General features: G+C 41.4%; 1 protein-coding gene across 3 annotated transcripts in view; it reads right to left on the bottom strand.

Moving 5' to 3' along the window:
- Nucleotides 1–10627, bottom strand: part of LOC143280346 (uncharacterized) — a 103250-nt gene that overhangs the window by 64476 nt on the left and 28147 nt on the right. For all 3 annotated transcript variants that reach the window (XM_076584995.1, XM_076584983.1, XM_076584989.1), the window contains exons 13-18: nt 10165–10245; nt 8161–8257; nt 7241–7347; nt 4321–4438; nt 2438–2529; nt 1–889 (exon numbers count right to left, since the gene is read on the bottom strand). The exon at nt 1–889 is cut by the window's left edge and continues 560 nt beyond it. In XM_076584995.1, the coding sequence (XP_076441110.1) occupies nt 1–889; nt 2438–2529; nt 4321–4438; nt 7241–7347; nt 8161–8257; nt 10165–10245 (1384 nt within the window). The remainder of the gene's footprint in view (nt 890–2437; nt 2530–4320; nt 4439–7240; nt 7348–8160; nt 8258–10164; nt 10246–10627) is intronic.

Raw genomic sequence — 10627 nt, 5'->3', positions numbered from 1 at the left:
CTCTGCAGAGTTTGTCTGTGTTGAAGTTCTCTGTGTGTGTCGATGCTGATGGTGATGCTGTTGTTGTTGTTGTTGCTCTAGTTCTGGCAAAGATTCATGATGTTGCTGTAGATGTTGTTGTGTTTGTGGCTGTGTTTGTTGCTCTTGTTGTTGCGGATTTTGGTCTTGCAGTTGTTGATGTTGTTGTGGTTGCTGTTGCAGAGGCTGTTCTTCACTATGCTGTGTCTCTCGGTGCAAATTTGGGTCTTCAGGGTTCGGGTCTTGTCCTCCGAGTGGTGTATGTGGATGTGGATGAGGATGCGGATGCTGAGCATGTGCAGGACCACCATCCTGTTTCTGTTTCTGAGGGTCACAATCCCTTCCATCCTTTTCCTCTTTTGTGGAGGGGTGTTGCGTGTCTAAAGGAGCATGACCTTCTGTGGACTGGTGACGACAGTCATCTTCACTGCTTCCCCCTTGTTGTTGTTGTTGTTGCTGCTGATGATGGGGTGGGGCTGAGTCTTCTTGTGGATGCTGGTCCAGCTGGCTCTGTTCTTGCTGATGAAGATGCTGTTCACTATGTTCGTCACTGCGCTCTTTGTCTGCCTGCCCTTGTGGTGGTTCCGGTTTTTGTGAGCCTTGCTCCACTTCTTCAGGAGGGCACTGGTTTTGTTCTGGCAGCTCCTGCGGCTGCTGCGGTTGTTGTTGTTGTTGTTGCTGTTGTTGTTGTTGCTGTTGCTCGTGAGGAGGTTGCTCATCTTGGTGTGACTGCTCTCTCTGGGGTGACGGTGGCTCCTGTGGAGGGGCGTGGTGGTGGTGCTCTGTGCTGGTGGCTGGGGTCTCTGGGGTCGGTTCTTCTGTTTCTTTCTTCAGCTGCTCCTCGCTCTTCTTCCCCTCTCCTGCTCTCTTCCTGGAAATGGAATGAATAAATGAGGGAATGAATCAGCAAATGAATAGGTGAATGAATGAACTGATGAATAAATGAATGAATGAATAAATCAGTGAATGGATGGATGAATGAATGAATGAACGAATCAATGAATAAACGAAGCAAGACATAAATCACATCCAAATCGAAATGCATTAACCAGTGGAGTGCTTGATGCTTGTAGAGGATATGAAATGAAAGGAAATGAAATGGAATGAATGAATGAACCAATCAATAAAGCCCAATACGAATGATATCCAAATAAAAAAATTTAAAAAAACAATAACCACTGTATAGTAAATTTTTTTTTTTTTAAGACATTTATACAGCACGTTTTCTTCAGAAATAATGCTCAAAGCACTGTACATTTCACTGCCGTCTTCCTGATCTCTTCCCCACCCCACATACACAAAGATAAACACGTGCCACTCACACATCAAACAACCCCCCACCCAACCTAGACGACCTCTAGAAGACACATCCCTGCAACACTCACTCATGCGTGCACACACGCACGTATGCACAGACACTTGCAAGCATCCCACCACACACAATTGATATGCTTGCAAGAGTGTGTTATGCACACAGATCTAACGGTGAAATTTTTGTTTTTTTAATGATTAAGCAAATACATAAAGTGCTAGCTGAACTGTCCACAGCAGTACATAGCAACCACATGCTCTACATATATCTTCTGTTCCATTAATAGGAGAAAGAAAATGTTTAAGAAAATGGTGTGGCAAACTTTCATACCATGATATCTAATGTTCTCTGTTGGTGTTACATTTTTTAAACTGAAAAAAAACCTGGTTATATAACATCTCTCCCAAACAATATTGTGCTCTGGTATTCATATGTAACGTTCAACAGGTTAGGTCACTGAAATATGTCATATAGGACACTTACTTAGTGCCATGCACAGGAAAAGTAATACTTGTGCCACATTTTGGACTTACTTTTGTCATGCATAGGAAAAAAATAATATGTGTGCCACATTTTCCCACTCAATAAGGATTACATATCAAATCAGTGTTACATTCATAAAGTAGTTGTGAGTTTGTCAACACAGACATCAGCGATAGAAGTCCTGTTAACAAAAAAAACAAAAAACAAAAAAACAACCAGAACTTCATCATCTCTGATCGACGGGCGCAATAGCCAAGTGGTTAAAGCGTTGGACTGTCAATCTGAGGGTCCTGGGTTCGAATCACGGTGACAGCGCCTGGTGGGTAAAGGGTGGAGATTTTTACGATCTCCCAGGTCAGCATATGTGCAGACCTGCTAGTGCCTGAACCCCCTTCGTGTGTATATGCAAGCAGAAGATCAAATATGCACGTTAAAGATCCTGTAATCCATGTCAGCGTTCAGTGGGTTATGGAAACAAGAACATACCCAGCATGCACACCCCCGAAAATGGAGTATGGTTGCCTACATGGCGGGGTAAAAACGGTCATACACATAAAAGCCCACTCATGTGCATACGAGTGAACGCAGAAGAAGAAGAAGAAGAAGAATCATCTCTGATCTCACCTTGCCGCTTCCTTTTTCAGCATCTCATGCTTCATCAACAACTTCTTGCGCTCGATGAAGGTCTTGCGGACCCTGTAGCCCCTGAATGCTGACTGAAAGAAAAACCAACGAAGCAAACAATCAATCACATGACGGGTGCAACAGCCAAGTGGTTAAAGCGCTGGGCCTTCAATCTGAGGTTCCTGGGTTCCACCCCCCGCCACTGTGTCTGGTGGGTTCATTGATGGAGGACATTTTTTTTTTTATCTCCTTGGTCAGCCTTGTGTGTGTGTGTGTGTGTGTGTGTGTGTGTGTGTGAATAGAATAGAATAGAATAGATTTTATTGTCATGAAACTGTAAGGTTTATAAGACACAAGTGCAATGGTAAATGAATGAATGAATGAAAAACACATAATAATTTTATTAATCAATCTGTGTGTGTGTGTGTGTGTGTGTGTCTGTGTGTGTGTGTTTAAGAAAAACTGACAGGTGCAATAGCTGAGCGGTTAAAGCATTGGACTTTCAATCAGAGGCTCCCGGGTTCGAATCTCGTTAATGGCGCCAGGTGGGTAAAGGGTGGAGATTTTTCTGATCTCCCAGGTTAACATATGTGCAGACCTGCTAGTGCCTGAATCCCCTTCATGTGTATACACATGCAGAATATCAAATGCGCACATTAAAAAAGAAGAATCAATGACATGCTTATTAACTGACCACTGAACCTTGGTGAAATGTGATCAGTGTGGCGTGAGGATGAAAGGCATTCATCACCATTACTTTTTGAAAGGCATTCTTGAAAGGCATTCATCACCATTACTTTTTGAAAGGCATTCTTGAAAGGCGTTCATCACCATTACTTTTAGAAAGGCATTCATCACCATTACTTTTTGTGTACTTTTTGATATGTAACTGATTTTGCTGAACAAAAGTAAAGCAATTAATTCAAAGAGGGAGAGGTTCACATACACACACAGTAATGACTGACATCCTGACCTATCAATTTTTCTTAACTCATTGAGGTGACAGCTCCTCCACCTATTAGCGAGCAGCTGAAGGGGTTAAGTGTCAGCAGCACTGAAGGGGTTAAAAATCTTTATAGAGTATACAGTAAGCTTGAGTTCATATTTGAAATGCTGACTGTAAGTTTTATGAACTGTCAGGGTTACACAGTTCTTTTATTTCTTATCTCCATTAGTGTTTTGTTGCTGTGCACTGGTAAATTGCTTTTCATTTAAAAATCATATAGAAAAATAATTTGGAAAAAAAAAAGTAAAACAGATGACAAAAACCAATCAGCCAACATGAAAATTGGTTTTTCTTGGGCGCTGAGACTGTCCTGCTCATTTGCAGAACTTTTCAGTGTCCTCTGAATTCTCCTTTAATAAAAAATAAAAATAAAAAAAAAAAAAAAACCATCCAAAATTCAACTTTTAAAATCATAGTTCAGTTCAGTTCAGTTACTCAAGGAGGCATCACTGCGTTCGGACAAATCCATACACCACATCCAAACCACATCTGGAAAGCAGATGCCTGACCAGCAGCGTAACCCAACGCACTTAAAATCCTGAACTAAAACAGTCAGTCAAAGTAAAAACGAATTATAAAAAGCGAAAGAAAGGAAGAAAAAAACACCAAGTAAAAGACACGACAAAAACCAATCAGCCAAAATGAAAAATAATTCTTCTAGAGATGCTGAAACTGTCCTGCTCATTTGCAGAACTTTTCAGTGTCCTCTAAATTCACCTTTCACAAAAAAAACCAAAAAAAAACCAACAACAACAAAGAAACCAACACAAAAAATCTAGCTTTAGCTACAATAAATAAAAGAAACAGTCAAAAGTTAAAAAAAAATAAAATAAAATAAAAATAAAAACACCTGAAAGAAAGAGAAAAAAAAAAAGACCTGTATTTTGGTGGCGGCGATGTCCTGGATGCCGGTGATGGACAGCGCCCCCTGTTCTATCATGTACTGCGCCACGTCGTGATGCTCCCCCATCAGGGCATAGTCCAGAGGGGTGTACCTGCGCATCACCCTCACTGCTTTCTTTAACTCACTCCAGACAAAAGGCCCTGATCGAGGCCATACTGTTTACAATCGTTTCAGATCAAGGAGCCCGATCGGGGCTTTAGACAGTTTTGAATTTTTGGAGTGGCACCTGCTTTTCATAATGATGTTATAAGCTAAGAACATCTTAACTGACCTTTCCACTCTCCACTGCGACCAATACATGCACAGTGTGTTGCTGTACTCCCGAGAGGAGAGTTATTTTAGTGACTGGTTCACGTGAACAGTGTGTGTCAAGAATGGCACCTGACCCAATTTCTTCTCAGTCACAAGGCAGACAACAGAATTAGACAAAGCGGCCCTATTGGGGCTGTACATCATTCTGAATTTAATCTGTTTCAAACTCTGTTTGCCTTCCTGGATTCGTTTTCAAGTCATCAGTGTGTGCAAATTTCGAACCAAAAATATGAATACTTCCATCGTCTCACTGTATGATAACATAAGAAATGAGGAAGTTTTATATTTTGTCCCCAACTAACTCATTATGTTACTGATCAGTTTGGAAGTTTTCAGTTAATAAATTCTTACATTCGTTTTTTTGGCGATTTTATTTCTTACCCATACAAATGGGTCACCTGTGGGGAAAGTCAGGGGAGCTAACTGGCAGTACTAAGTGAGTTAACTCTTTCGCCGCTAAGTTCCAGTGTGAAAAACACTCCCCTGCGCTCAGTATTTCAGACCTGACACTATCAGTCACATGATTCAAAACAACACGGTGAACTTGTTCACTTTAAACTCAGTCAAGGGGGGAATGTTAAGCTGTGCTTGACTATGTGTGTATACATATGTATGTGTACATAAATACTGGTACATGCATGCATATGAATGTGTATTGTGTGTGCATGTGTTTATGTAAGTTTGTGCCTGCCTATGTGTGTGTATGTGTTAGGGTAGCTGTTAGATACACATGTATGTTAAAATGTATGTATGCATTGTGTGTGTGTGTGTGTGTGTGTGTGTGTGTGTGTAGTCACATTTTGGTGTGTGTATGTAACATTGATGTAATGTTTTATGTTAACAAAAGCGTTTTTGTAAAGCACCTAGAGCAGATTTCTGGATAGTGTGCTATATAAGTATCCATTATTATCATATTATTATCATTAATTTCCTGTTGCATGGCAAAGCTGGCTACAGCTGTCAAGCTCTGTTATGATGTGGAGAACGGTGCATTTAACATGACCCTCTGATGTCGACTTAAGTCGGCTATGGTGGTGAACTATCTGGTCAACTACCTGGCAGCAAGCCAAAAAAAAAGAAGAAAAAAACAAGCTTCTTTGATGGGGCTCAAACCCTTGTTCTCACATCTGTCAGTCCACAAAGCTAACCACTCTGCCACAGTGTCTGGTTAACCTGAAAACTGGAACCTGTTTATTTTGGTGTTAAAATTCACTGCTTTGTAAGCTCAGCTGAACACTGGAACCGGTTTGTCTCCATGAAATCATTTTGTGCTGAACATTTACTCCTGTTTTTGTTTGCTTGTTTGTTGTTCATCTACTTTAACAGATGGATATCCTGCGCAATTTTTTTTTTCTTTTCAAGCATGACAAATGCATTTTATTGCCTGTCACCCACCCTCTCACCAAGACACCCACGCACCCATCCACCCACCCCCACACACTCCCCAGCCCCCCCACCTCCACAGTTTCAGTTTCAGTTTCAATTTCTCAAGGACGCGTCACTATGTTTGGACAAATCCATATACAGCAGAATAACCCAACAAGCTTAGTCAAACCTTGAGTGCATGCCTATATATTTGTTTACTTATAAGAGTGGTTTTCTGCTACAGAATTCTGCCAGAGGACAGCACTCTTGTTTTCATGGGTTCTTTTTCAGTGTGCCAAGTGTGTGCTACACACGGGAAACTCAGTTTATCATCTCATACGAATGACTAGACCTTCAGAATGATAGTCCAGTCAAACTTGGGAGAAAGGGCGAGAGCAGGATTCGGACCCAGACTCTCACGGACTCTCTATATTGGCAGATGAGCGTCTTAACCATTCTGCCACCTTCCACAGAGAGGTGCTGATTTTTGTACTTTATTCTCTTTGAAGCCCTCAAGGAAGGGATGGTGAGAACTGACCAACTGAGTGAGGCATTTTCCATCCACCCATTGATTCATTCCTTCACCGTTTTCACCACCATTGTTGGAGAGTCAATAACAAAAAGCGTTTTAACTCACTCAGTACGGCCAGTCCTCTCTTCTCCTCTACACAGAACCCTCGGATGTTCAGTGGGTGTCTGAATGACCCAACTTTTAGCTTCCGTCGTCAGAATTGTGGTATCTTTGTCAACATTCACCTCTTCAGTGTAAGAGCCTTCCGCTTGCAATATTTTGATGATGGTAATTGGGGTGAAACGCTGTTAACGTCGTCCTCTTTCGCCGTTCGTATGGAGAGAGTTAACTCATTCTACCCCACAGCCACATGCCTGCTACAACTCCCCTGGACCAACACTACACGAGACCACTGCAGTAAACAGTAGGGTTGTTCAAAAAAAAAGGCAAAAATTGATAGAGAATAGTTAATTTAATCGGTCAAATTAAGCTTCGATTTTCATGCTTCCGGATTATCCGTGAATGACTCAGGCTTAGAACGCCAGCTGTATCAAACAAGAACAAATGAAATTAGAATAGTGTGTTGGAAAGAGAACACTCTTACCAGGTCTGCAGAGGAAGTAACCATGGAACGAGTTGACTGGGGTTGGATGAGTTAACCATTCTACCACCTTCCCCCCTGTACCCCCACCTCCGCAGACCTACCTCTCCTCCCGGAATTCCATGTGGTTAGGAAAGGCGTCGTTCTCCACCAGCAACTTGACGGCGTCCAGGTGACCCTTGCTGCACGCCCAGTGTAGACATGCCATGCCCTGTACACACACACACACACACACATACACAAAAAAACACATACACACACACAAAGACACACACACACACACACACATACACACACACACACTCACACAAAGACACACACACACACACACAAAGGCATACACAAACACAACACACACACACAAAGACACACATACACAAACACACACACACAGTGAGAATGTTACAATGAGTGTATGTGTGTGTGTGCGTGTGCGTGTGTGTCTTTGTGTGTGTGTGTGTGTGTGTGTGTGTGTGTGTGTGTGTGTGTGTGTATGCATGCATGTCTGTGTGTGTATGTGTGTGCATATGTGTGTCTCTCTCTGTCTACGCATGTTTTGTGTGTATGAAAGTGTGTATTTGTATTTGTTTGTATTTGTATTTCTTTTTATCACAACAGATTTCTCTGTGTGAAATTCGGGCTGCTCTCCCCAGGGAAAGCGCGTTGCTATATTACAGCGCCACCCTTTTTTTATTCCTGCGTGCAGTTTTATTTGTTTTTCCTATGGAAGTGGATTTTTCTACAGAATTTTGCCAGGGACAACCCTTTTGTTGTTTTTTACATGCGCTAAGTGCATGCTGCACATGGGACCTCGGTTTATCATCTCATCCAAATGACTAGCGTCCAGACCACCACTCAAGGTCTAGTGGAGGGGGAGAAAATATCGGCGGCTGAGCTGTGATTCGAACCAGTGCACTTAGATTCTCTCGCTTCCTAGGTGGACGCATTACCTCTAGGCCATCACTCCACACCACTTATCATGAACACAAACAATGTAAAGGTTTGAGGAAAATCCATTCATTACCTCTTTATCTTGTGTGTTGGGATCAGCCTGGTGTTCCATCAAGGCAGACATACAGTTCACATAGCCGCCATAGGCCGCACAGTGCAAGGGTGTGCGTCTGTATGAAAAGAAAAAAAATTACTGGTCTCCAAACTTCTTTTCTTTTCAGTGGGTCATAGTACAGTATGTGTAATTAAAACTTTTTTTCTTTCCCTCAAGTGACAATTTTTAACATACATCCTTTTACAATTAGACATATAATCTAAGACATACATAAATAAGCCCAGACATCACTGAGAATCTTCGCATTCAAAGACATACATACAAACACACACCACCACATCCTCTTGTATGTAAATATGAAAATGCCAGGTGTACAACTGTATGCTGATGCTGACTAATGTAAACATGCGTATGATTATGTGAGTAAGTGTGTGTGTGTGTGTGTGTGGGTGTGTGTGTGTGTGTGTGTGTGTGTGTGTGTTACATTCCTGATACCCCTGACTAGGACATAAAATAATTATTCTTTAATCTAGTACCCAACTTTGAATAATATGAAGTCAGATCTGTATGCATACCTTCCTCATTTACGTCTCAAAAAGTGAGATGTGCATGCATATGTGTGTGTCAGTGTGTATCAACTTAACATCTGTCACTCTTTGCAAGCAAATTTATTTGTCACAAATTAGATAAAGGTACACAACTCCAGCCAATGCTGCTTGTCAGATAAAACAGCCAGAGTTGCCTTACTTGTTTCGTGTTCTTGAACTTTTGCAATCCTGACCCCTCTTCCACTTCCTCTTGAACGTCAAGTTAAGCCAAAAATACAGCTTGTGGTTCCGCGATACATTACGGGTTTTGTTTTTTTTGTTTGTTTTTTGTTCTGTTTTTCTTTTGTTTTTTTTCTTCTTTTTTGGGGGGCACAAAACAGAGCATGTTCAGATTATTTCATATCACAAACGCAATACAAACAACATACTTAATCTACAATAGTAGCAGAAGTGATGAAGGCTGAATCAAACACTATTATCATTTCATGCCAGACAGGCTTTCACGTACAGCATTCCAGACGGTGTCTAGGGCTCCACACAGACAGGTGGAGCCCAGTCCTCTCCTATCAACATTTTAACCTTCCTAAACAAAAAAAATCCAATGTGAAGTCAATTCTGCTCTATGGATGCGAGACATGGCAGACAACACAGATGATGCAGCAGAAGATTCAGACATTCTTCAACACCTGTCTGAGGCGCATCTACAAGATCCGATGGCAGGAGAAGATCCTTTCATTTGGAATGAACTTCCTCTTACGCTTTGTCAGGTCTCCACACTCAGCTCTATCAAGTCTGGCCTTAAAACCCACCTCTTTCCAAGATAGCCTCTCTCCCCAGCCATTTCTTTGTCTTCAGTTTCTCAAGTTCAGAGTTATGTGAATGACTGGTGTGAAAGCGCTTTGATTTGTCTCTGCACAAGATTCAGCCCTATATAAATACTTATTATCATTATATTTTCATGATCAAACTGATCAATAGACAACACTGGATCAGAAGTACCAGAGCCTAACCAATTCTGCCATGGTGCCTCTCTAGATACCTTCCCATGTTCTGATCCCGTCAACACACTGGTTCTCTCTTCCTCTTCAACAGAATCAGAGTCAGAATTTTATTCAATAAGGTCTAAGCACCATCTCATAGGGTTGTGAACCTATAATCAGTGCACCATATTTTACACACACACACACACACACACACTCCCATTACGAGGAAATTGCAAAAAAAAGACATGTACACACACACACACACACACACACACACACACACATTGGAAACAGCTACAAGAACTTGAACTTTGAGTAAAATTCTGATTCTGATTCTTCCTGTTCAACAACAGTTTGCATCACAAATACAGAAAGCATCAACACCATCCCTTAAAAGAAACAACAACAAAAACAACAACAATCAAAACCAAAAACCCCACAGGCTTCCTGCTCACATCAGCTCCGATGAAAAAAACAATACGCGGTCTCACCCAGAATGGTCACGAATGTTGGGGTCCACCCCATACTTGATCAAAATCTGACAGATGTATGCATGGCCTCCCAAAGCTGCCCTGAAACACACACATACACACACACACGCACACACACACACACACACACACACACACATGTACACACACACACACACACACACACACACTGAGAAAACGACTAAAAATAACTAAATGAAACAAAGACAAATAGCACAACAGAAAGGATTAACAACATCCTCACAAATTTTGTTTGTCCGTTTTGTTTTGAGCTCTGGATTATAAAAAAAATAATATCAGGTGGTGTAAAATCAAAGATGTCTCAAGATGAAGATAAAACATTTCGAGTATCAGACTCGAAAGTGCTCGGAACGTTGTTTTATCTTCATTCTACACCACCTATTATCATTTTTAACTTCATTTCAAAAGGTCCAGCAGTCACCATTTCTTCATCTGAGGTCAG

The sequence above is a fragment of the Babylonia areolata genome, chromosome 1 (genome assembly GCF_041734735.1).
Source record: "Babylonia areolata isolate BAREFJ2019XMU chromosome 1, ASM4173473v1, whole genome shotgun sequence".
Lineage (NCBI taxonomy): Eukaryota > Metazoa > Mollusca > Gastropoda > Neogastropoda > Buccinidae > Babylonia > Babylonia areolata.
Note: the sequence above shows the minus strand (reverse complement) of the source record. Positions and strands in the feature narration are given on the sequence as shown.